Genomic DNA, 26184 nt, shown 5'->3' with positions numbered 1-26184 from the left:
GCTTTTCTCTCCTCTATGCTCCACAAACTTTCTTCCCTTTAAAAAATGCAGCATGCTGCATTATCCTGTGAAGTAGAGATTTAGGCTCCTTGCTTCTACATGCAGCATACTGTTGGAACATTTAGCACTGTCTAGGACCCCCAAAGGACATGCACACTGCAAAACGCATGTAGAAGCACACGAGTATGATTTAGTACATTTGCCCAGGGCAACAATTTCCATGCTTTTGCCTCAAGGTCCTTTATCTTGCAGGAATTCCAGTAATACAATTTCAACTTCTAGACCCTCTCTCCCAACCCTCAAGGTTGAACAAACTTCAAACCGACACCAAGAACACTTATTAAAACCAAAGCTGTTTAGCAGTACTAGCGTAGTCAAGCCTGGGGATGCACACAACTGGATGACTGGCAGAAGCAGAAGTGTTATAACCCAGCCTCTCACCCTGCTGTGACAAGCAGTAGTTCAGAATGCATATTTCAGGCACAGAAATAGAAGCAAGTGTCCTAATTACCTCTTCTCTAAATCTTTTCCTCTTGCTGCATGGAGGTCAGAAAGAACAGAGTATCAATTAGAAATGATACAGAGGTTAGAAAGAGTATCAAATGCACCAGTGCAACAGTGACACTACTGCATCTGCAAGGTATGCGCAAATTCCTGAAGAGATACATTATCAAATGCTACATATAGTGGAAAGGGAGACCTTATTACACAAGCTAAAATTCTATCAGTTTTCAGAGGTAAACACAGAACGGAAAGCTTTATCATCCACATGCTTTTCACACCCAAGTCCACCTTCCCAAGCAAGCCGATCTCCATACAGCTTAGAATAAATACTTTGTGTGCCAGCAGAGCTGAACACAAACAGCGACAGACTGTTACCCAATAACAAATCTAATACATTTGGTCTATTCAGAATTTTCTCTCTCTTTGTGTCTTGAACAGAGATACAAGAATCTCTTCAAGAAAAGGACTGATTGAAATACACTTCCAAAAATATTTATTTCAAAAATGCCTCAGAAGGAAAATTAATTCACAGCCTTCACACTTATTGGAAGAACTCTGCTACACTGCCAAATGCTTAATAGTTTATCATTGGCCTATCCAATTGGTCTTCAAGTTGCCATAATAGATAATCCTTCCTGTACTTTCAGAAAACAAAACAGAACAAAAAAAAAAAAAAAAAAAAAAAAAAAAAAAAAAAAAAAAAAAAAAAAAAAAAAAAAAAAAAAAAAAAAAAAAAAAAAAAAAAAAAAAAAAAAAAAAAAAAACACACCAAACACCTCCCTGTTAAATTTTTAAGAATAGATGGAATAAATCACCTCACTGTGCTTTGCCAAAAGCTTGCAAAAGACATTTGTATGCCTTCAAGAAAATTTTTATTCAAATATCCATATAACCTTTGTCAGTTTCTCTTTGAATAAGTCTATTTCAATTTTTCTTTCTAGATGAAAGCAGAGAGTTTTAACCAGCTTTTAACAAGAATGTGTTACCAAGAACAAACACTAAAACCAGATCCAGCAGATAAGCAGCACTATACAAGAAACTAACACCCAGAACAACGTAATGCTAAACTCTTTCCCGCCCCTTTCTTCAAAAATGTCAGTCAAAACATACCCTGTTGCACGTCCAAATGGCCAGACAGCTAGTTCACACAGTTCTTGGAGAATCAAGGTAGCTAAATAAGATAGTTTTACTACCTGTAAAATAGTACCACCTACCCTGACCCTTCTAAAGCTGAGAACCTCTCTCCCTGAATTCAGAGTCCAGCTCTAGCAGCTTCACTGCTATTTCAACTGCAAGCATGACACAGGAAAAACACTAGTTTTAAGCAGGCATCTCATCAGATCATTCAGACCATGTGAACGTGGGATTAAACCAGCAGTCATCTTTACTACAGACAAACTATTCTGTATCCAGTTAGAATTCAAAGCATATTAATAAAAATAAAAAAAAAAGAAAAAAGAAAAAAAAAACCATCCTCTTGCCTTAATTGGTCTCCATCGGTTCCACTGATGGAAATGTGGATGGCCAGTCCCATTTCACAAAGTCAGAAGGCTAAATATACTGTATGATAAATGCACTTGCACTGCTTAGGCATGATCAGAAAAACAACTCATAGTAATTTCACTGATAATGTGATGAACTCACCTCATCATCACTGTCTGAAGTCTCAGAGTCTGAAGATGCTGTAGGTTTGCTCACAGGTGGTTCCTTTTCTTCCGAGTCACTGCGTTTCCGTTTGGCCAGTGATAAGAGCTCCTGTGGTAAAAACATACACATTTATTTCAAAGCGTCGTAATTAGTTTTACCAATCCGTGTCGGTGCATATTCACCTTCTCTGCGATATCTGGGCACATCCCGGTAACATGATTATTCCCACTGACTAGGGAACAAAGTGGTACCATTACTTTCTTAGTATAAACAATGTAAGGCAAATTACTTCAGAGTCACGTCCAGGTTTGTTTTATTTGGATTGAGTAATAATTCAAAACGACCCTAAATATGCTGTGTAGCATTAGCCCAAAAAGCTCCTTCTTCCTCTTAAGAGATGTTTGCAATTATACACTTTAAAGGAGAAAAACTTTAGGCATCACCACAATGTCATGTCTGATATTATTTAGCCAGCCTGTTCGATTCCTTTTCACTGTCCCTACACATCACCGAATGCACTTAAAACTTTGGAAAGACACAGAGCAGGCATCAAGCTCAAAGTTTGCAAACCTAAGTAGAGCTGTTCTCCACAAATGGAAGCACTTTCAAAGGCAGCACGCACCAGAATAAAGAACTAAATGTCTCAAATAATCGCATCATCTGCTGTTCATAACCTGCTCAGGTGTCAGAAGCAGTAGTACAAAAAAAACATTTTTGAGATGGCATTACTGTCTTTGTAACCCATGACACATAATTTATTCTTAGAGACATTGCTCTGGGGCTGATGAACCTTAGCTACAAGTAGAAATGCAGTCACACCAACTTCTGCAGTCTTGGGAAGTCAATACCAGATTGGTTTGCATTAACTTCTCAACTGGACGATAATCTCCACAACTAATGGATTATAATTTAGTACCTCAAAAAAGAACATAAACACTACAGAATCTGATGGCCTAGGCTACTTACCAGCAAAGAAACTTTCCATTAATAATGGCCTTTTGCCAACTTTTCTCAGAAGAAGCCATGCAACATCAACAGAGCACATTTGTACAATTAACAGTTCATCAGGAAGCTCCTGAAGGAGCTTCAGTAGTGCTTCTCTTTGGGAAGCTCCTGAAGTGGAGTACTACTTTCATTCCAAGAAGTTTTCCTTCTTTCTTTCTACATTTGTTTTTTGTTTTCCAAGATACTATATTAGAAAGGCTCCTACTCCTCTGATTCAACAAGCCTAAATCAGCAGGGGAAGCTAGGGGAACTCAAACATTTAACTTACAGGAGTTATCTCAGTGTTTGACATTTAACTCAGTATCCCCACACCCCTAAATCACACCACAGAAACATTGCTTCCCTGCTACCTAGTCTTATCTTTGCACATATCCCTGCAATTACAGTTGCTACAAACAGCTGAGTGTAGGGGGAAGCACCTACTACTCAGGTACAGCTGCACACGGATGCTTTCAGTGAATGACAGAACAGATGCAGAGCCATGTGGTTATTCCTACCACCATCACTCCGACCGCCTGATTGATGCTAGAGCTAGTTCAACTCCTTCTGCTTTCAAGTTCTAAAGAAACTACCAAACTGATATGCTAGCAGTGAGATGCTGGCAGCTCTAAAGGCTCTAGAGGTATGCAAGATCAACCACAACAGGGCATGCTCTGCTCCAGTGTATTTGTCTAATAGAGTATTCACCAAGATGTAAAACTATTTTTGAGTATTTGGGAAGGCTTTTTATTGCAACATAGCAACATCTTCTATATTAAAAACCCTGAAGGTCCAACAATTAAATTACATCAGACAATGTAGGCTTCAGCATATTTAATCAGCTAAACTTCTCCCCGGAACAAGCACTGCCATACCAGTTGTAACACACTTCACCTATAATGTCTTTATTTACCATTTGAATCACACCACCAGTACCTGCTACACCAAGAAATAAGTCTTTAAAAATAGCTCCCTCATAAGAGGAAGGGGCCCCCCTTTGCAGCCCTGATACGATTCAGATATTGCCCTTAAAACCCAGGGAGATGCCCTGATGACAAATTATAAATAAATACTTCTTCTTGTTACATCTATAGTCTTCTAACTCTACGTGGTTTCTCATCAAAAGGGCTCCCCCAGCGCATCCACCAGGACTGAGGGGGGGACATTAAACACGCATTAACACTCTGGGAGCCCGCCTGCCCGGAGGGGAGCAGGGACCCGACACGCTGCTCTCCCGCTGCCGAAGCAGCATCGAAAAGTTGCCCAACCCTTTGGGCCTCTTCCTCCACTACCCGACGGGTTCAGATCGCCGGCAGCCGGGCCTCTCTAAGCCCTCCTCAGGGCCAGACCACCCCTGAGCATCCATCGCCCCTCCGTCCCGCCGGCGCCGAGCACCGGGCCCACGGCAAGGAGCCCTCGCCAGGGCGGGCCGCCTGCCAAGGGCAGGCCGGGGACCCGCCGGAGGGGCGCGGGCTCCCTCCCGGCGGCCGTGGGGCTCCATCGGGCTGAGGAAGGCGAGAGCGGCGCGGAAGCTCCGGGCGGGAGCGAGGGGGGGATGGCGGCGCCCAGCCCCGCGCGGGCCGGCGAGCCCAGGCCCCGCGTTCGGGCCGGGCCTGCCCGCGCACCTGGTCCAGGTTCTCCTCGCTGCCGCTGTCCTCAGTGTCGGAGTCGATGAGGACGCGGCCTTTCCGCTTCTTCACCATGGCGGAGCCGCGGTGCCCCCTCCCCGCCCCGGCGGCGGCGGCGGCGCTCGCACGGCCCGGCCCGGCCTGACCCGCGCCGCCCGCCCGCCCGACACAAAGGGCACCGCGCATGCGCGGCCCGCGGGGCGGGGCCGGGGCGGGGCTGCCGCCGCTGTACCCGCGCGGAGCTGCGAGCGGTGCCCGCGCGGGGCCCGCAGTCCTGTGGCACCCGGAGATCGCGGAGAGAGAGAGAGAGAGAGAGAGAGAGAGAGAGAGAGAGAGAGAGAGAGAGAGAGGGAGAGAGGGCACCGCACCAGAGCATCGCGCCAAGGGTCGCGCCGCGGCCGCCGGAGCGGGCGGCACATCAGCGGCTGCGGCCGCCGCTGGCGGCGGAATAGGAGCGGCACGGTGCGCGTTCCGCGGCGGGCCCGGGAGCGGCGGACCCGCGGCGGTGGCGGGAAGGTGAGGCGGCCGCGGCGGCAGCAGAGCGGGGTCTGTCGGTCACAGGGCGGGACGGGCCGAGGCGGCCCCTCTGCGGGGACAGGCCGCGACTGCCGGTGTCCCTGTGCCAGCCTCACCCCTGCCCGCCGGGATCAGGAGGGCAGGCGAGATCCCTCCCGGTTGTCGGGCCGCGGCTGAAGCCGAGGCGTCGTCGCACTGCCGGGCGGTAGGTCGCGGTTGCGCTGCACCGGCGAGCTGCTGAGGACTTGCCAAAGATCGGGCAAAAGCAAAACGTATTAAAATTCATCGTTTATCTCCTCCTTGGTACTCGGGGGAAACAAGGAGAGGAGCCAGTGTTTTTCCTGTTCGGGAACTTTCCTCCAATCTTACTGAATCCGTGGTGGAGGGAAATGTGAATTCCTTCACTGCAGCTTTAGCCCACAGTGCACAACATAATTGGAGTGTGAGAAGAGCAATAGTGGATTTTACCGTGGGTTAAGGGAGGCACGTGGCGTGAGGTGAATATGTGTGGAGACCGGATATTCCATTCTTGAAAGCTCAGAGAAACTGAATGCATTTGACATAATTTCTGGATTTGTTCTGTGGCATTAAAAAAAATCAAAATTCAAAAAGTGTCTAATTTTATGAGTCAGAAGTAACAGCCTCTGTACAGAGCACTGAATGTTAAGGCTCATCTTTATGAATTAGAGAATAGCAATGTGGCAGACCTGCTCCTACCGACAGTGATACGGGGAGAAGCAAAGAGAAGATTTTCAGAATTTTTCCAAAGCTTTACTAAAAAAACACCTTATTGTATTGCAGTCTTTCATGCTCATTTTTTCAGTCTTGGCAATAGTCTCCGTGATCCTAAATTGGGTGCATTGATGGGGGCAAGGAGCTGGATGAGGCTGCTGCAGGACTTCTTATCTGAAAAGTCTTGTCGTCTGACTGTCGAATGAGACTGTCAGTCTGGTCCTGGTGGCAGCAGAGTCTGCCTGTTGTGAATTTGTGGTTTTCTTGCAGGGGATAATACTTTGTTTATCAGATTTTAGAAAGCTTCTTGGATTGTTTTTGCTGGTGTTGCACCTAAACTTATTTACAGTGGAAGAATGAATAGGAGTTTGTTGTTTTTTTTACCAGTTTTATTTAAGGTGTTTTACCTGAGTTTTCTTATTTGCCTGGGGATTTCGCGTTGTGGGGGGCATGGAAGTCAATAAATACTCTGAAGAAATGTAATTATTGATGTTTTTTTTCATTCCTTTTTCCAATGACTTAGATTTCTAGCTAACATCAATTTTAAAAATAAACTGTTTTACAAGTATCCTATATGCAATTTTTTTTTTTACCTTTTTTGTATTAAAGGTGAAGATCAGCTACAGTAACTGCAGTAAGACAGCTCTGGATACTAGTTTTGTTGTTCACTTAATTTCCAACCCATTAATTGCCTTACTGGAAGTGAATTCTTCAGGTTTACCAATATGACTATGATGTGGCTGAACGGTGCTGCCTTACGTGGTGGATGCTGCAGGCACAAAACTTTGCTCCAGTTGCTTGGACCTCTTCTCAGCCATTCAAAATTGTACAGCAGCTACAGGAGGCCAGGAGCAGAGCCTGAGAAAAAATCATTGTGGCAGAATGCTGATTTCAGCTTTAAGAAGGGCTTTGATGTCTTAAAGACTCAGCTAAGCTTACTGAAGGAGGAAACCCAGAATCACTTAATAGGACCTGAAGGCCGTCCATTAAGTCAGTACCTGTTGGAACAGACGAGGGTGGTATGGCAGTTTCGGAGCCAAGAAGATTTGAATAAATGGATTATTTCCTCTGATGTAGAGATTGGAGGGAAAAGTGAAGTTTACCTCAAATTGGGTAGGAATAACCAGGGTGCTATGCTGTACGGAACCCTCAATATGGAAGTACCTCGTGATGGGGAGACAAAATACAGTGGATATTGTAGTATGAGAGCTAAACCGCAACTGGTAAGTACAGCTCCATGTTTGCACGGCTTTGTTACCGAATCTGAGGGCATGTTTGTGTAATCCCAGTGAAAGCAAGTGGCCTGCTGTTTACTGCAGTTGAAACTGATCACTTTCAGGAGTATTAGATATTCTTTCAGGGATGTCATTGCTGTTCTATCCTTTGACCTCGAAGGAACTTAAAATTTTTCTTGGATTTCGTTTTCCTTTCTTAGAAAAGGAATAATATGTGTTTAATCATTTGGTTATGTGCCATAGAGAGACCCATTGGCAGCATCCTTGCAAATGGAGGATCTGTAATCCTAGAATCATTAAGGTTGGAAAGGACCTCCAAGATCATTGAGTCCAAATGAATCTTTACATCCAGAATTGATATGATTAAATTAGATGTCTCTCTAAATTTAAAGTTAATTGAATGTATCATAAGGAGAAGTTTTCTGGGCTTTAACTTGGTCTATTCATCCAACTTGGTTAGAGTGAACAAGCTCATCCTTTTTTCTCACAGGAACAGAAAAGAATGCTTTGAACGGAAATTTTTAAAGGTCCCCCTCTTACTGTACATCAGAAAAAGGGAGACAGAGATCTTTGATAGCTCATAATTTAGCAAAATAGAACCAGAAATGGATGTGCTCATTATTGACACTGCTTGTTTCATTCCTTATTTCTAAGCACCTTTAAAAGCAAAGGAACATTTTGACTCAGTGTCTAAAATCCCAAACTGTTTAGTTTGTTCTGTTGTTTGTGTCTCAGCACAGCTACGTAGGTAAGATCATTTCTTGGCCAGAATCTTGAAGACCAGAACATATCAGCAAAAAACATATCAGTAGCAAAATCAGTGGGTAAATAAGAAACAGAAGAAAACCAATTAAAATGGTGACAGTGGGTCAGACAAGTGGAACAACAACAAGTGGAATCTTGTCTGAATTAAATTCTCATGACTGCTACTGATTTGTGCAGATGTGACTCAAACTTTCACCTCATAATTTTGAAGTAGTGAAGTGTATCAGTCCATCTTTATAAGGCAGTTTGAAAATGGAAGGTGAAAACATAAATACAAAGACATTTATATAAGTAGAATGGCTGAAAACTGTCAAAACTATAAAATCAAGTAGCTACAGGCCTTGTATTAATATATTGATGATCTAGTCATCCTGTTATCTACAAGATGAGTTGGTAGAAGGATAGTCGTAACCCATGTAACCCATAGTAGTGGTGTAAAATAAAGGGGAAACATCTGAATTTTTGTTGCTAATTTTGACTTCATTTAAGCAATTCTGGTCAGGAATAAGCCTGACCCTTGCTCTAAGTGATCTCAATGTAAGTCTCTGAAGACTCTTGGATCTGCCTGTATGCAAATGGCAACAAAGATGCAGATCTTTGGAAAAAATGCAGTTGAGAATTAGACATGCTTGCAGTTGGTATCATTATGCATAGTTAATGAAAAAAAAGTGTTGGAAAACATTAAATGCTCCCAGTGCTTATGTTAGTCTTCAGTTGGGAGGTTATTACAGGGAATAAATTATCCCACTTCTTCAATTTCCTGTCATCATCTCTGAATAATCTAGAACTGACCACAGAATATTAAGCTTAATGAACTACATTAAACTTAATGAACTACATAACTACTGATCCATCACTATAGCATTTGTATACTTGCCTGGTGGGGAATTCAGTCCTAGAAAGATCTGATTTCCGTCACTTAAAAGATTGTGGCTTATAATGAAAGCGTTAGTCCTCAGGGTGGTAATATTGCAATTTGAAGGAAGTCAAGTGAGCTCAGCAGCCAGTGTGATGAAAGAATCATCCAAAGTTTTCATAATAATGAGGGCAGTGATCAAAGCAACAGTGTTCTATTCTTCATAATAGAAGTTTCCCTTAATAAGGAGAAATAATTCCATTTATTAATAATTTGTAGGGATCTTTTAGAAGGAAGAAGTATTATGACTGGTCAAACTTCAACAGTCTGTATTTACGTGTCCGTGGTGATGGCAGACCTTGGATGGTAAACATTTATACAGACCCTTACTTCTCTCATCAGAAGGATGATCTCTATAACTACTTTATGTTCACCCGCGGAGGCCCATACTGGGAGGAAATAAAGGTAAACTAATGAGTCTTTCAAATTAATGAGACTGTCTTGGGGTCCTGGCCAAAACACTGTGGAAGGAGAATTCTTTCAACAGTCACAGTTTCTTTCTGTTGCATTATTTCTGTCCATTCAATGTTTGTTATAAAACAGACATGTGCCTTTGGCTTGGAAGTTCCCAAAACTGGATTGTGGGAGGGCCCGCTGTGTCAATTGTATTAAAGATTTCATCCACTATGTGTTCGCTTAAATGCCTGCTGTTGGCTATTACTGGAGTATTAGGATAGATCTAGCAATTGAAGCTTAGCAGGTATTGCCATGAATATTCTCTGTGATAACCCTTTTATCTGTAATACAAATGGGCACAGGCTGGCATAGGATTTGTTTCCTGTGACAGAATTTGCTTAATCCACAGCCTTGCAGGAGTCAATCAGAGACTCAGAGGCGTGGTTTGTCATTTGTGACCCTTGAATATGTGACGCAAAATAATATTTTTAAAAAATATGAGTTGCAGCTCTTTTCTGGTGCAACCTGGGGACCTTTCATAATTGGCTGATGACAATGATAAGGTTTGCACATCCTTATGAATTGGCATTGAGTGCTTTCTAATACCATTGTCCAGTCATATGGGAACAGCCTGCTGTTTCACAGATGAGGAGTCACGAGGATGGAAGCCATTGTGTCATTGCTGGCTGGGTTGTTTTCCTCTCACCCTCAGCAGCCAGCCCTCCTCTTTCTTGCTCCCACTGCATTCAAAGTCATTTTTCATTATTCCGAATTGCTTTGCTGAAGTACTGATGTCTCAGTACAAAGTTTGCACTGTGAAATCCACAGCCTGGGTACACATGAGCTGCCAATGTGCACATCAGACTTTTCAATAACATCGGGTTTATGTTGACATGTTATTGGAAGAAGATATTCTCGATGTAAACAGCCACTTTTTGTGTTGCAGCCCCTCGTTGTGTAATGCCCTGCATCATGGCTACAGCCACTGCAGAACAGGATGGCCTGGCACTGGCTGCAAGTGGCCGTTTGAAAAAGTTAATGTTGGCACATTTCTTTGTGCCAGTTTTATCTACCCAACTAATGCTGGTACCAGATGTAGCAGTGTTTTGTTGTTTGTTTTTTTTTCCTAAAACGGGCTTTTTTATTTCCTTAAGTTTCTATTTTATATACTGGTGACACTAAACTCTTGGTTTGTTTTATTTATGTCAGATTCCATTCTCCAAATTCTTTCTCTCCAGTCGGGGAAGAGTCCAGGATAGTCAGCATCCTATCTGGCTAGACAAGGCAAGTTTTCTATAGGTTTTCTCTGACATTTCTTTTGAAAAGGCAGTATGAGGAACACACAACTGCTCTGTATTTTGAGCAAATACCAGTTCAAAGTAGATAGCCATGAATTGTTTGTAAAATATGGAGTGGGAGGTACAATTGGGTTTGATTGTAACATTATAAACACTGTTCTACTGTATGTATCTCTTAATTAGATTAGTACCCTTGGATTCACAATCGGAGATAAAATAGATGGTCCGTTCCAGCTGGAGATAGATTTTATTGGCCTGTTAAATGACAGAGCTCATACAGAAGAATTTGCCTATGAAGCATATGACAAGAATACTCCAGTCTAAGGTGGGCTGGTCTCCTTTGGGACATTCTTCAGATATTTGGTTCATTTTTATAAAATACTTAACACATGCCTTACAACAACTTGAAGATCCTCTGTAAACATTAAAGAGATAATTGCCTGAAGTTTGACACCGCTGGCATCTTGAAGTTTCCAAATGCAGAATCTTGGAGAGACTGTACAGACATGTACTGCACCTAGCCTGAGGGGAATTGTGATATGTTCTTACGAAGTAGTAACTCTTCCCTGGGTAAGCTTTGGCTTCTATCCTTACTAAAATAAAAAGTATTTCATGAGCTTGTTGTAGTTATTTTTTTGTACACCACTTTCATTTTATACGTTACATGGTTTGTTGACAGTTGTAAAACACTTGAACGTGCTAGTTTTAAACAAAAAAAGTCTGATGAGAATTAATGCCCTGAGGACTGGTGCTTAAGTGTGACTCAGCTGCTGAAATTTACAAACAGCAGCACTAAGAAGTGGAAAAGACCTTCAAAAAGATTTCAACCTTTAGCTTTAGTTACTCTGGATAGCTAAAAAAAGAAAAATCTGCTGCTGCCAAGATTGAAACAGTAGCTACACAGCAGGCTTGGGTTTTCCTTGAGAGCTCTTGAGGATCATCCTACAGCGTTATAGAGCTAAGGTTGTTGGAGAGAAGTAGTGCTCTGGAGGAGGTTTAGGAGGAAATCCTCAGCACTGTCTGCTCCCTGAGGAGTCACAGCTTAGCTTGGCTTGATTAGCACCTTCACAGGGCAGGGCAGGGCAGGGCAGATCACACTTCTGATATGTGCAATTAGCCTAACTCAGCTGTGGTATAAGAAGTCACAGCCTCAGCTGGTGGCACGGAAGCTCAAAACCTCCTTTTTTCCAAGAAAAAAGTCTAGTTTTCAGTAATTCAAGAAACACTTTACAAAGTGCTGAATGGTCTTGTTTCAGCTGTCACAAATGTAGTCTACTCAAACACTGTCCTCCCTCCACCGAGACCTTGCTGAAGTATACTTTACAGATATTAAATGTACCTGTATTTTATATGGAAGTGACCACAATAAAGCAAGCTGAAACTATCTTGTACTATCGCTCTCCTTTTGCACAGAATGCAGCAGCTTAAGTGCAAAAGAGGAGTGAGGGTTATTGTTTCCAAAGATACCAGACCTAACATGCTTTCATGAAGTAGTAGGCAGGCTGGTTGGTAAGGAAAACATGGCAAAGAAAAAGACATGGAGTAGTAAATACAAGTGTAAACGAAACTACTGCTACACTAAGGAAGCAGTTATATATGGTACACTAGATGATATAACCACTGATAACACGATATATACAAAATATTAATTTCCTCCCCATTAAGGTCATAAAAAAAGTTACTTGTTTTTGACATTTCAACATATATTTGATAGGACACTAAATTCAGTGAAACATTTATTGCTCAATATCTGAGATTACAACTAGTAAATTACTCTTTCAGTTCTATCCATAACAAATCCAGACAGCTTTTCTATGTATTTTTTAAAAGTAAAAATAACAACTGCATTTAAATCTAAGATATTCCATGTGCCTCAACACTACAATCTCTTTTAAGCATCATAGAGATGAAAAGCAAAAGAATTTTGTTAGCATCATAGAAAGGAACAAAACCTTAACTGTTCAAAGCATTCAGTGAGTAATTTGTAAATTCTCAGTTGTGACTGTTTTTTTTTTTTTTAAATAAGATAGCTTATAATTATTTTAAGCTGCAAGCTTTTAGTTTTCCAGAGAGCTTGCATATTTTTTCTTCTCTTTGAAATTCTCTACTATGCCATAAGCATGCAATTAGAAATGCTGACTAATTGCTGTAACTTTTTGAGAATTTAAGGATTTATCTGGAAAACAGGTATCTCCAATTCCTGTAATTTACGAGTGCAACATTTCAATGCTTGCTATCCAAAGCCTGCATTCTAGTGGGCAACAAATGCATGCTGGTGCAGAAGTCTGTTCTGCAAGAAGGCTTCTTGAGCATCTTTTTTTCGCACTTACATTTCCTTCTTGAACAGGTTTACTTAAATTAGTTTAAAAATTATGAAGCAATAAGAGAGAGTTCTAAGCTCCTGAAAGTCTAGAACTCTCATCTCAATGGAGAAGTTGATCACAGAAATATTATGCTTAGATACAAGGTCTCATTAATTGCTCTCTGGATTCCACTAGCTGATAGCAACATGAACCATACACAGACAGCACACATATTTACAGGACAGGAACAATATTTACAGTGATTTCTTAGATACTTCTTATTCATCCTAGCATGCAGATACTCCTCTACGGTTTCCGAGAGCCTGAGCCTTTTTCTTTTTTCTCTCTTGCTCATGTTTCTCACGCCTTTCTTCCCTAAAGGGGAAAAAGAAGAGAGATGGACCATATCAAGTTATATTAAAGGTGGAGAAACAAGCAACCAAAGGAATCTGAAACTGACCAGGGCTTAACACCACTTTAATCAGTGTGCTGCATTTGCCACTAGAGAGAACAGTATCATTTTGGACTGAACACACATTCACAGAACACACTTCTTAGACGTAAACATTCAAGGTAGCAACACGTCTGTTGCCAACTTCTTTCAAGGTGAAGGTAAATCTCCAAACTCTAGCACTGATAACTTTCATGGAAAAAAGTCTAACAAAATCAGAGTGGCCATCCTTGCTGGCCTTCCTGATATTGAACAGTCATTAAAACAAAAACAGCTTTAATACAAAAGTATTGTTTCCTGCACTGCATATTTAAATCTCAAGAAGAATGAGACATATTATTTTAAGTAACAGTATTGATACAAAGACTAGTGGTGTACTAACCTTGTCTGGAGATGCGGCTGTTTGTAATCTTTCTTACGTGAAGAGATATTGCTACCACCAGACTTATTGAGGACAGTGTTTTCTTTAAATTCTCCCCACGGTTTTAGTCGTCCTGCAGTTTAAGGGTAAAAAGAGACTATTAGTTTAGTAACTGTGTATTTACTTCTTATCATGAATTTTATCCTAGCTAGCATGTTTTTTGCTGGTTGACCTTAGGATGAAATGCATTTTCAAGCTGTATTATCAGTTTTACCAGCTCATTCCCTGCAATAGTCCTTCTAGAAGTAGTAACAGGTGACTGTATTTAGAATTAGAACTCACCACACAAAGTTCAGCTTCTCAAACAATAGTGCACTTCAAAACAAAATAAAGTCTAATTATGTAAAGAACGTTTCCTATTTCCTGGACATAACATCATTTAGTGGAATACAAGGGTGCTTATTCTTGTATTGATGTGCTTTTAGTCATAAAGTCTTAATCTTCAGTAGTGAAGCTCTTGGAGCATATATTATGTAGAAATTTAACATCAGTCCACAGACTGTGTGGGAATCCAGAGAGAAAGGAAAAGGGACAGGAAAAGACTTTGCTATCACAATTTGTATCAATGCCTCCCTGAGTACTCCCTGCCAGCAGCTGAGCGTAAGGTGTGTGACCAACACAAGCTGCAAAGGATCACAGTACCTTTATGGGGCTGATACCGAAGTGGCCTGGAGAGACTTGCTTTGAGATCAAATGTCTTCTTTGTGCTTGTGGGTTCTGCAGGTTGAGCTCCAAATTTGAAGGGAGTGATAACTACAAAAGGCATCACAGTATCATAATTATAGTAGCAAGAGTAAGAGTAGCTTTGCGTGTAGCTGTACACAAAGTTGGGAAGTGCCTGTGAAGACCATCTTACAATTATTAAGACCAAAGAGCCCTTAAGTGCTACTGTCTGCTACATCTTAACCATAGAATTGCACAAATACAGCTTACTTGAAATAGAGAGTTTCAAGGTCTGGAGAGGGCAAGAGTTGCAGAGTTTCTAGCCCTTTTAGTATGATTATACTATCCAAGAGCATATACAGCTTCATGTGTTTTTCTAATACACTTCTGAGCACATTTTAATACAATTATGTTTTCTAGTCTCTATGTGGAACTGGGTGGCTTTTCACATTAAACAAAGAAGCATTCCTTTGGAACAGATCAACTTCAGATCAACATGGAGCTTTGTTTTCCCCTTAAAAACATTAATATTGTTACAGAGCAAACCAAGAGGCTCTGGGTTCTCGGTCTGTGCCAATAGGCCGGTGATGCTAAAGGTATCAATGGCTGGATAGCAGAGCTGTGCTGGTGTAGAGATTGTGAACAATCAATCAGAAGACTTCTGGTTTTTCTTAGTTTTAGTTCTGGAGTTAATCAGAGTTGCTGAGGCGGGTAATAACAGGTTGTCCTAAAAAACAACTAAAAGCCTAATGCATGCTAACCCCACAAGGAGAATGAGGTCTCTGAGAAGGCATTGGAAACTCCTATCACCACAGACAAGGTCTCCCTGTATCTGCAATATGAATCTTTCGCTATGTAATCCCTAAAGGTCCAGAAGATTTTCTATCCTCTTTTCTGTATGTAGCCAGGTACCATATGTTTAAGTCTTGGCACCCAACCATTTTACTCAAGCCACTGGAAAACAAATGAAACAAAAAACTACTGCCGTTTCTAAAGAATCAGTCATAAATTAGAGAATTAAGTTAAGACCTGGGACTATATGACATTGTGTTATTAAAAATTTATATAATAATTATTCACTAAGACAAAAGTCTTGATCTGAAAGAGCCAAATATTCACCATCCACTTTACCCTTTGGTGCAGGCAAATCATTTCTTGCATTTCCCTTGCTGTTTTTCTGACTTATTGGTTTGCAGTTTTTTTGAGTGTCAGGCGTGCAGATCTCCTGCATGTACGGAGACATTCGAGATGGAGTCTTGGTAAGAGAGCGTTTGTGCTCATTATCTTTTGTGGCTTCTGAAAACCTGAAAATAGTTAGAAATATGAAGACGAATTTAGTCACCTACAAGGAATGTAAGCAATGTGCCAGAACACAGAAAGTTCTGCATTCTGTTTTTCTTACATATGTAAAATGCATATATAAGATATTCACAGCTCACGCATCAATTGCGCTAAAATGCCTTGCTGGTATCACAGTTTTCAAGTTACAAGCCATCATCAGTAGCAGTAAAGGATATTAGGAATTACAAAGAACTCGCTTGTTATTTTGGAAAGCAAATATATTTGGATGCAATAAGATAGATTTCTTCACCAACAGATATGATTTACTTTAGATTTGGATTCTGTAGTAAAGCATTACATGTCACTATTGTTAGTTCTAAAATTCAAATTAAGAAAAACTGAAAGAAAATTAACTAACAAAATGCTGGAACTCAAAGATCTACAAGATAAAGCTCAAAATTTTAGTCAGAATACACAAGTTACTTGCATACCAAGATGCACGTATGTGCTGTATGCGTGTATACACATTTTTAATGTGTATGTGTGAATACATGTATGTGTACATATATATATAAACAGATAAAAGAAAATTCAAAATCTTGCATGAAGTAACACCCTTATCAAAAAGGTACTGAGAATAAGCTAAAAGCCTGCAATTGCAAAGACACTGAGTATATGATAAAGAAAGCTATGTTTTGTGAGCTAGCAAGTTTATGGTTATTTTCTTCATTTGTTATTTCCTGAAATCAAAAAGAGGACTTTAAAAGTAGAAACAAAGCTAGTAAGTTTATAAACTTGATTTTGACCTTTGAACAGCAAAAGACCTGCATTCCAAAGTCACATAAAATTATCAGATATCAATATTAGAAGTTGCATTATCTGACTTCACAATAACAACAAGCCCACATACACTTTATTCAGGGACAAAAAGTCCCAGCAGTTATAACCTTGGCATGCAAAAGTTGAAAAGTGAAGGTCATAAAAGAAGTGGGCAGTTACACAACCAAGACCTGAGAACAACTATGTATTGTTAGCAAGCGAGAATGTCTAATCAGAACTTCAGTCACCATGGAAAGTTTAGTAAAATGATTGAAGACAGAATTAGTATAATAGTTAGAAACCAATTAAGGAATAGTACAGACAAGGACTCACTAAAAAGAAAACCAAGCAAAAGGATATTTGTCAATGGAATACCATCAAGACTGTTCTTTTGATTCCATCCTTTAAAAGGTTTCTCGATGAAAACTTCAATAAATTTTATTAGCTTATTAATAATTTTTCTAATAACAAATTCATGAAACGAATAATAGAGAACTAGATTATTGTGGAGGAATAGTGACATACACATGATGTTTTAAAAGGAAATGCGAAAAGATAGTAGCATTGAGTATGAGTTCATTCATTTAGCAATTCCTCATGACTTTCTAGTGTCAACTTAGTTCCCATCTGCTAGAAACAATCTGCTTATAGTAGTCAATCACAAGATGATCCCTGCTGTGATACTAAGAGGGAGGGGAAACAAGGGACAAAAGGAAGAGAGAGTAGCTAAAAATCCCAAATGATGAATCAATTGCAAGACTCACCCGGAATACGGAATACAGTTCTGGTTAAGAAATCTCAAAGATAAATTAATTTAGATATAACAGATAGGTTTTCCATTTTGTCAGACAACCTAACACAGTAAGAAAAATAATTTGCTTGCCCGGTTTAGCAAAATGGAAGCTGAGATGCAAGATTCTGCTATCAACAGACATAAAAACAAAGGAAGACAGTAACAACACAGTAAGGCTTAAACCAGCTATAATGCTAGGATGAAAGTTAGTAATCAGAATTGATCTTGCACAGTTCATGTTTAGAATAGAAATAAGGTAGCAAAATCACAGTCAGTGTTGATTATTTTATGTCTATTGTATCAAATGGCTTGCTGTTAGTTTTGTTTTGTTCTTTTTACCTGACATTCATTTTGGATGTTGAAAGAACAGAAGGATTAAATGAAGATTTCTGGGATAAAATACTCCGATTTGCAGCATTCAGAGAATTGCGTGGTGAGCGCCGGAGGTTACCAGGAGTGCAGGTGGTAGAGAATCTGCCTCTTGCTGGATTTGGGCTAAATAAAAGTGCTTTGCCACTGGTTCGTTTCTAGGGAAAATCAAATAATGAGTTAACAGACTCAGCTAAAAATTTATCTGAACAGTAGCCAAGAGGAAGAGAAAATACACAACAAATCATAAGCATACAGTCTCTTCATTTTTTTTCCCTTTTATTGCTTTGAAAGCATAAAAGCTTAAGTAGTTTTATTGTTTTTAAACTGATCCTGATCTGAAAGCACATACCTTAGAACTGTTATATGAAGTTCCTTTTTCTAATGCTTTTAAGGGATTTGATTTTTTGGTCAGCACCTGCCAATAGTAATCTGTCTCAAGTAAGCACTGATACATGTATGCCATAAAGAAATGTAGTGTTCAGGAGTTTCAGTGTTACTGTTTTGATATGGACTTGGCAGTGCTAGGATAATGGTTGGACTTGACAATCTTAAAGGTCTTTTCCAACCTGAACAATTCTATATCCATTGGCATATTTATATATACATTGATAAATTACTGTCACTTCTCTAGGGTCAGCTACACCTGCAAGAGGTTCTGTTGGCAGCTTTGACCCACACAAGGGTTAGATGTAAGAACTGAGTGTCAGGAACACTAAGAACAATATATGTTGCATTTATTTTAAAAGAGAGTCATATGCAGCCATTGGATAATAGTTCTTTTAGGCACAAAAGAGGAAATGAATATTTAATTCCTGCTCTTTGAAAGGCAGCCTATCCCCTTAAGCTCTGCAGCAATTCAAACAGTTGTAAACAAAAGCTCCAGATCTTCCACTGAAGTAGTTGTGACATAATTATTTTAACTCAAAACAAACAAGTTATTTGTTGGTTCCTATAGCTATACACTGTTAATATATAAAAAGTTATATAACATATATGTTTGAAGTGCTGAGACCTGAACAGCAGGCCCTAAGCCAGAGTTGACCTCTTGATGAACCTTCCAACCCTAATGTTATATTTAGTCATCTATCTGCTTATTAGCCAAAATTCTGTATAATCATTTGTAAAATATGTAGTGTGATAAGACTACACCTGTGTAAACATGCATGCTTGTTGGTAAGACATATAGGTATCTGCTTATTAGTGAAGATTTCTATCCAATAATGTTCAACATTAGATGGTCCAAATTGACTCCCTTGATTTTCCTCTGAGCCCCGGCCAGGCTTTGGGCAAAACTCCAGGAGAGAAGAAATTCAGACGTTTTTCTGCACTAAGCAGTGATGTAAGCTTGTTTGTTTACCAATAAAAGCTGGGCCCTTTTCACAGTGAAGGTGGAAGCCTCACCTATGAGTGAACACACTGCGTAGGATTTCCCAGTTACCGGGAGTGGTTCTCAGACTCGTCACTGCAACTGGGGCTCCCCAGCTGACCTGAAGGTCTGGATGATGTTGCATTAAAGGGCAGCTGGTGATGTATCTTTCTTAATCACTAGAGACACTCTTTGTAGTAATGATTAGGTGCATTGCAAAGCTTATCCTTTTGTAATTCTCTGCTGGTTTGAACCATAGTAAATTTATACACTTGTTCTTTAAAGTTCACGTCTGTGTCTCTTGTGCTGCCTCTCATCCCTTGACAAAACAATGTTATATACAAATAATTATATATAATTAGTTAAATAGGACTAAGTTAAATTTCATTCATCATAACATTCCACTGCTTGTTCACATGACCAGCTACTCACTACTCTAAAGAGACTCTATAGAGACATTTACAGAGCGGCCCTGGAAATAAGTGAATATGGGAACAACAGATACCTTCCTCTTTATCGGTTACCTTGACTGTGCTGAGAGAACTGGTGCAGTTTTCGTTCCTTTTTTTTTTCCTCTCCATGTAGTCAGCAATAGATTCTAAGTTCTTGAAGTGGGCCTCGTGCAACTTTTTAAAGTCTAAGAAAGAAGATTCACAGATGTAATATGCTCTAAGGACGTTTAATACTTGATAGGAGAATTTTGCAACACCCATTGTTATGGCCTCAAAGAAAAAGTATCCCTCTAATTAAAGACTGCATACACAGCTGGCCAAACACTATGAAAGAGATCCTATTTCACCAGCTATGTGACCAGTTACATTGTGTGTGCTCTGGAGAATTACAGAACCACAGAACTGTTTTGGTTGGAAGGGACCTTTAAAGATCATCTAACCTAACCCCAAATTCTACAGTTAAAGAAAACAGTACTTCTAAATTTAAACTAATAAATGAATTTTAAGAAGTGATGAAAATGAGCTAATGCATAGTAATATAGCACAACAGTAGTATTTATAAAGTGAAAACTAAATAAGCAGGAATAATAGCATGTATTCCTGCTCTTCGAAAATCAATGCAAGTATTATATCCAAAAGACATCAAAATGTTCAATAGCAGTTTTATAACATACATGCCAGTCATTTACTACTTTGAATTTACAAGATGGAATACGTACCTTAAATTCTAACCTTTTGGAAATTTTTTTGTTTGATTTTTAAAGAGAGGATGCTCTCTTCTTTGAGCAAAAAGAGAAATCTGAGTTATAAAAAACTAAGCCAAGTCTCCCTTTACACACAGTAAAACACATCTATTTCTAAAGATGGTAGGTTATCTTACTTGGTGTAGTAGCTTTCATTCTTGTTTTTGCAGACCGAGATGCACAGCCTACAGATAAAGGGGTCTTCCCTCCTGCATTATGAGCATCACCTGGCACAGTAAGATTAGACAAAATCATTAGAACTCCTGGAAAACATTTTAAAGTCATCACAGTGGTTTTAAAAGAATTTGTTCTAAAACACACCTTATCTCATCAAAGTGGGTTTCAGTTTTGAGAAATAAAAAGAGCTGGAATATGTCTTAAGTCTCTTCAAAGTGTTTTAATTGGTTTGTCAGTAATAGCATGTCTTGACAAACTACAAGCCCAGCATGAATCTTACAATCCTATTAGGTTAATATCTTATGATAGTAAAGTATTTCACAGAGAAAGTTAAAAAGAGCATTGTGCTTGTGGTAAGCAAAAGCAAGTTTAACTTCACAGGCTGTGAACTGTGTTTTTTAAATGTTGATAATAAAGACAAAATACCTTTTGCCCCCCTTTTCTGCCACTGCTTATATACATACAGAGAGTCTGAGTTGGTTTTTTTCCATCTCTGCTCTCAGGTATATTATTAAGCTCACGTTCACATTTTACCAATTAATTTTCTTTTAAAAAAATCAGGTAAAGACTTCACATCAAGTTCAGCATTTGCAAATAAAAAGTAAACATTTGCTTTTCTGTTCATTCATATCCCCTTAAAAGTAAACATAGATGACCCATATACTGAAAGAAATCCTCATTGGAAGCAAATAATGGGGTGTTGTTGAAAATTCAACTCATCGATGTTAAATGCAGGCATAGTAGTTTCCTGTAACATAGCTCTCCCTGTCTGAAATTATTGAGGGGGAAAAAAAACCAAAAAACAAACACAACAAAAGAAAACCACCAAAAAAAATCCCCCCCAAAACCCCAAAATAAAAACAAAAAACACCAACAAAACACCAAGACACAAAACCTCAACATAGCAAGTAATACCGACACTTGTAACTACAGTTACAGGAACAGATGAGTACTGTACCAGCTGTCAGGATGAATGCTGCTTCAGCCCAAGCATCCTCCACAATACTCTATTGCTTCTGTTTTGTAAATAACCTTCATTGAAAATTATACTAAGCTACTTTCAAAATTATAGGTGGTCTCCCATAAGATCGTCCTTGTAAATTCTACTGAATAGCAACAATATCCATAGTCCAGTTTACAGACTACATACACGTAGCCTAACCAGAGCAAATAAAGGTATATATCTTACTTGACAAATCCACAATACCAATAAATTATCAGATTGATTAGAAAAACTCATTTCTTCCTGTCAGCTGCATACACAACAGAGTGGGGGATAAATTAATATTTGCAGTGGTATCGTCTTGCAAGGGCTAAAAAAACGACCACATGCAAAAATGATGCACTGGAATACAGATACTATTAGGTAGTTCAAACAAATTATAAAGGATGTCCTTTTCTACTAATTTTACTCCTTGAAAAAAAAAGATAAGCCTGTTCATCTGTAGGAAAAAATAGTGAAGCCTTAGGAAGAAAGTTCTCCTTTCCTTGCCACCTGTTAAAGGAGCCAAGTAACAGCCTCAGGGATATTCCAAAAGGCACTGATCCTTTTGGAAGTGCAAGACTCAAATACACTCAGACTTTTGAGAACTCCTTCACTAAAAACATCGTGTCCAGATGAAGTCAAAGCCAGCAAAATTGCTACAGTGCAGAATTTGAGGATTGGTGTAACAATATGCTAAAAGGAAAACCAGACAGATTTCCTTCTGGTATCCCCAAATAAAGTACTAATCATCAGACATGCCACAAAAATCTTCACAACAAAATTAAATGTACTTCTTGATTATTTTAAGTAGTAAGAATTATTAAAGTTGCTTTTTTCAATGTTCTACTTACATTCATCTCCCCTGATTTTAACAGGCATCTTCTCTGTTTGTTTCTTCTGATCAGTACCCATCCCTGCATTCTCAATAGCTCTCTTTTTGGTTACTTGTTTCTTGTTTTGGAATACCTTCTGTCCCTTTTCATGCTCATCCTGAGGCACTTCGTTTTCTTTCATTTCAGAATGCACCTGGCAATTTAAACATACTTCATTTAAGCTATTTCTTCCAATTGTTTGTTCCTTTCTGTTCCAGAGAAAGGCTGCTTTTCTGAGTACAGTGAATCAGTGGAACACGTTGCCCAGAGAGTTGCATAACCTCCATTATCAGGGGTTTTCAATATGAGATTAGACAAAGCCTCAAACACTGTGGTCTAACCTTACAATTGAGTCTGCTTTGGTTGGGAGATTAAGATTTTCTGAAGTCCAACCTGAATTAACCTCTGAAATACTTACCCTGTTACTTCACAAACAGATATATTAGAAAGCTTTCACCTGCACAGCTCTAAAATTCTAGTATAAAATTGCCTTTATTGACAAAAGTTAATTATTTGCAAGTAAAAAAAAAATTCACTGGATATGTTACTTTTCACTGTTGGAACTTTGGTTACTGTACAATTTTCTAACACTTCTCATCTCTTCATTTCCCTTCTTAGGCCAGTAATGGTCTTTCAGACAGTTCTTAGTTTACCCACTCCTTGTAATTCTAGAGAAAAAGAATTCTACCTTCATCTCACCTTGAAACTTTCTCTCCCTCAGTCATACAAAACTCACAATAAAAAAAAATTGTGAAGTTTAGGCAATGGTGCAACTTCTGATAATTTTTTTGTATTAAAAAAGTGAGAACAGCCTTATTTTAGATAAATTTTGACACTAGCTTAATATTCAGAATACTATCATGAAGTAGGTTAGAGCACTCTTACACTCAGATAAAGTGCTTGGTATTGTATATTTCTTAAGAGGAATTTATTTCCTTGAAGCAATGACTAGCAAGTAATGTCTGTTTATTATGGAATAGCACATAGTTAAGATAGAGAAAAGTCAGTGCTAGAATGTCCAATACCAGAACATTACATTTGTAATTCTTATATGTATATATACACACACTCACACACATATATGTAAGTGTATACCATCTATAAATGGTGGTAAAAAGAAATCAAATATGTTTAAATTACACTCAGAGGAAGGGGAGACACAAAACCAATCAATGCATATCACCTCTTTCTCATCAGAAAGCTCTGGGTTTTCTTCACTGGTATTAGTTTCCTCATGGAAGTTCCTCTTTTTTCTGGTTATTTTCTTTTCTTTGCCACATCTTTTTGTAATAAAACACACTGATTCAGGCGTAATTTCCTTCTGATTGCTCAGTTCATCCAATTCGATGGAAGCAGATGCACTCTTTTCAGGATCCTGTAGCAGAAAAATACTATAATGTGGTAGATATCTGACACAACCATGAATTAGATACTCCAGGGACAGTTTCAATTTTATTACTGGAAAAAGTATTTCACACAGAGGAAAAACAGTTGCAAGCATGCCATTTAGCAGCATAATAATCACAAAACTGGCAATATCTAGATTTCCCCAAACATCAAAGCTCACTCTTTGAGTACTCTCAAAATAAATTCTGTGATTGTTTTATTACATTGTATTTTAATATTATGAAAGCCTAATATTTCATATTTGAAATCTAACTTGCATAATGCCACAACCCTCCCAGATTTGTACATTTATGGAACACTTCATCAAAAAAAAAAATTTAAAAAGGTAACAAGGATTACAGCAGTCCTTTGAACCTTTAAAGGTTTTTTAAAGGAAGCACTTCAAGGGAGATACATTTTAGGAAAATGATAGCTTAAGAAATGATTAAAGGAAATAGTACCACTGTATCACTTTCATTATAGTGTTAGTGTAAGTAAATCGTAGTAGACACAAAAAGTTTTCCAATTACTATCTAGATATGCAAAATAAATAAAATATTTTTATATTTGGTAGTAACTATTGTCTGGAGCTAAATAGGCAAGAATTAAGATTTGTTCAATGAAAATTAGGTGTTAGTGTTAACAGAGACTAATTTTGTACTGATGCTGAAAAACAGACCGTTAATTTTTGCAGCTGAAAGGAAAACAGCTTTGGGTCATATGAGAGGCCACTTCAAAACTAACATTAGCATATCTATTTCTATTAGCATATGAGTACATTAAGCTACAGGCACTAAGAAGAAAAAGGTATTTCTATTATAGTTCATGGTCAAAACCACCCTCCAGCACACACCCCATCCTACTGGTTACAAATTTAAGTTTATATCTCTTAAAAACAATAGCTGATTTATCATCTATTACCATATTTTCTTGTTCTGTTTCTTGAAAGTGTTGCTTCAATAATTCCAACAGTTTGTCTGCCTGGAGAGAAATTAAAGCAATTTATGAACCAAATAGTCCATTAAGTCATCAAACAAAAATCTGCATAAACAAAACGAGTGTCCTATAAATTGATCAAACAAACAAGCTGAAAATATTCTGAATCTGATGGAATAAGGTGTCTAGGGCTCCATTCAACGCAAATTAGGGAAAGTGGTTAAGGCCGCAAATAAGTATGTAGCATATTCTCCACCGAGGCACAAAGCCACATTTCCCTGACTAGGTTTCTTTCGGTCTGTCTGTTTTTCAGACAAGGTTAATTGTTCAAGGATGAATGAGACAGGCTGTTTTAACCAACACTGCACAGCTGAACATGAACTAAAATCATATTAAATTTCTGCACTAAGTTCTGTCTTGCCCATACTACATGCAAAGCAGTTTTCATCCCTTGCATACATTCAGCAGCAACAGAATAACAACAAAACCATGCCATTGATAATTCAGGCTACGAAAGACTCTTAAGCACCTAACTGGAAAGACCAGCATGAAATCAAACCCAAACTAGGAGCTTAAGAGCAAAACACCCCAAAACTAAAACTCCACGAAAAATTCTTAGTCAGGCCAGGACAACGAACTCCCTTGTCCCCCGGAGTGGGGGATTTTCTTCAAGGTTTTGTGACTTCTCCCGTTGCTGGCAGCGCCTGCCAGGAGAGGCCAGGCGCCACACCTACACCACGCAGGATATCGGGGAGAGCTGAATCTTCTTCTCTTCCTTAACCGCGGCTGGTAAACGCGCACACCCGCTCCTCTCCCTGAAGGCACCCTTCTCTCACTGCTCCTCCCACTCCGAGTCGTAAACAAAACACCCAACCCACCACACCTACGCGCACCGAGGGGGAGGAGGGGGGGAAACAGCGCGGGGACAGGGACAAGAGAGGGGCAGCGGGGCCACCAGCGGGTGAGGCAGGAGAGGGTGGGTAGCCTTCCCTCCTCGGTGCCGCCAGACTGCCGGAGCCCCGCGCCGCCCCTGCCCGAGCCCCGCACGGGAGCGCACGGCCCGGCCACGTCTCTCGGGACGCACCGCGCGGCCCGGGCCGCCTCCAGCGCCGCTGCAGCGCCGGGAGGGGAGGATGGCTGCGGCTCCACACCGAAAGCACCGCCCGCGGGGATGTGAGGGCGCCTTCCCGGCGGGACACCCGCTGCCCTGGGCTTATGGACGGGAGGAGAGGGAACCTCATAGCCCAGACCTTCCCCCGCCCACCCCTCGCTCTGCTCCCTGCCACCGCTCCCCCCGCCGCCCTGCTCACACGGAGGTTGGCCCTCAGCCCGGCGGCCTTGGCGAGGCGCTGGAGCTCGGCGTATTTCATCGCCTCCAGGGCGCGGGACGAGGCGAGCGGCATGGCAGCGGCACCCTGGCCCGCGCCGCGCGCCCAACCGACACTGCGCCCGCCGCGCCCGCCGTTCGAACTGCTCGCCGCGCCAGCCCATTGGCTGCGACCCGCGGCGAGGGGCGGGGCGCGGAAACAGCCAATGGCGGTGC

At 40.1% G+C, this 26184-nt stretch overlaps 3 protein-coding genes across 5 annotated transcripts in view; 1 reads left to right on the top strand and 2 right to left on the bottom strand.

Moving 5' to 3' along the window:
* Nucleotides 1-4949, bottom strand: part of RTF1 (RTF1 homolog, Paf1/RNA polymerase II complex component) — a 28134-nt gene extending 23185 nt beyond the window's left edge. Inside the window, exons 1-2 of the mRNA XM_027887764.1 lie at nt 4761-4949; nt 2149-2259 (exon numbers count right to left, since the gene is read on the bottom strand). Of these exons, the coding sequence (XP_027743565.1) occupies nt 2149-2259; nt 4761-4949 (300 nt within the window). The remainder of the gene's footprint in view (nt 1-2148; nt 2260-4760) is intronic.
* A 1651-nt stretch (nt 4950-6600) lies between these two features.
* Nucleotides 6601-11237, top strand: NDUFAF1 (NADH:ubiquinone oxidoreductase complex assembly factor 1). Of its 2 annotated transcripts, XM_027887745.1 has the most exons (4): nt 6602-7234; nt 9147-9332; nt 10533-10607; nt 10805-11237. In XM_027887745.1, the coding sequence occupies exons 1-4, from the start codon at nt 6737-6739 to the stop codon at nt 10943-10945; spliced, it is 900 nt and encodes a 299-aa protein (XP_027743546.1). In that variant the 5' UTR covers nt 6602-6736; the 3' UTR covers nt 10946-11237. The 2 variants fall into 2 exon arrangements, with proteins under 2 accessions (XP_027743553.1, XP_027743546.1); XM_027887752.1 differs by lacking the exon at nt 10533-10607 and having other exon boundaries at nt 6601-7234.
* On the bottom strand, nt 10850-26087 carry NUSAP1 (nucleolar and spindle associated protein 1). 2 transcript variants are annotated; one of them, XM_027887724.1, is made up of 11 exons: nt 25952-26087; nt 24627-24686; nt 23503-23694; nt 22299-22473; nt 20423-20512; nt 19615-19727; nt 17692-17879; nt 15579-15763; nt 14439-14549; nt 13758-13869; nt 10850-13299 (listed from the first exon to the last, which is right to left on the bottom strand). In XM_027887724.1, the coding sequence occupies exons 1-11, from the start codon at nt 26042-26044 to the stop codon at nt 13212-13214; spliced, it is 1407 nt and encodes a 468-aa protein (XP_027743525.1). In that variant the 5' UTR covers nt 26045-26087; the 3' UTR covers nt 10850-13211. The 2 variants fall into 2 exon arrangements, with proteins under 2 accessions (XP_027743525.1, XP_027743532.1); XM_027887731.1 differs by having other exon boundaries at nt 15591-15763; nt 25952-26086.
* Between the last annotated feature and the right edge of the window lie 97 nt (nt 26088-26184).

This window comes from Empidonax traillii, unplaced genomic scaffold, assembly GCF_003031625.1.
Source record: "Empidonax traillii isolate 1590-97213 ecotype Southwest subspecies unplaced genomic scaffold, ASM303162v1 scaffold11:size2795301, whole genome shotgun sequence".
Lineage (NCBI taxonomy): Eukaryota > Metazoa > Chordata > Aves > Passeriformes > Tyrannidae > Empidonax > Empidonax traillii.
Note: the sequence above shows the minus strand (reverse complement) of the source record. Positions and strands in the feature narration are given on the sequence as shown.

Bases quoted from the DNA above. Each gene is read 5' to 3' on its own strand.
- NUSAP1 (XM_027887724.1), bottom strand. From the start codon at position 26,044: ATGCCGCTCGCCTCGTCCCGCGCCCTGGAGGCGATGAAATACGCCGAG. The intron at 24,687-25,951 runs GTGAGCAGGGCG...ATTTCTCTCCAG, and splicing joins GGCTGAGGGCCAACCTCCGT to GCAGACAAACTGTTGGAATT. The intron at 13,300-13,757 runs GTTAGTACACCA...TTTCCCCTTTAG, and splicing joins CAGCCGCATCTCCAGACAAG to GGAAGAAAGGCGTGAGAAAC.
- NDUFAF1 (XM_027887745.1), top strand. From the start codon at position 6,737: ATGACTATGATGTGGCTGAACGGTGCTGCCTTACGTGGTGGATGCTGC. The intron at 9,333-10,532 runs GTAAACTAATGA...TATTTATGTCAG, and splicing joins CATACTGGGAGGAAATAAAG to ATTCCATTCTCCAAATTCTT. The intron at 10,608-10,804 runs GCAAGTTTTCTA...TCTCTTAATTAG, and splicing joins ATCCTATCTGGCTAGACAAG to ATTAGTACCCTTGGATTCAC.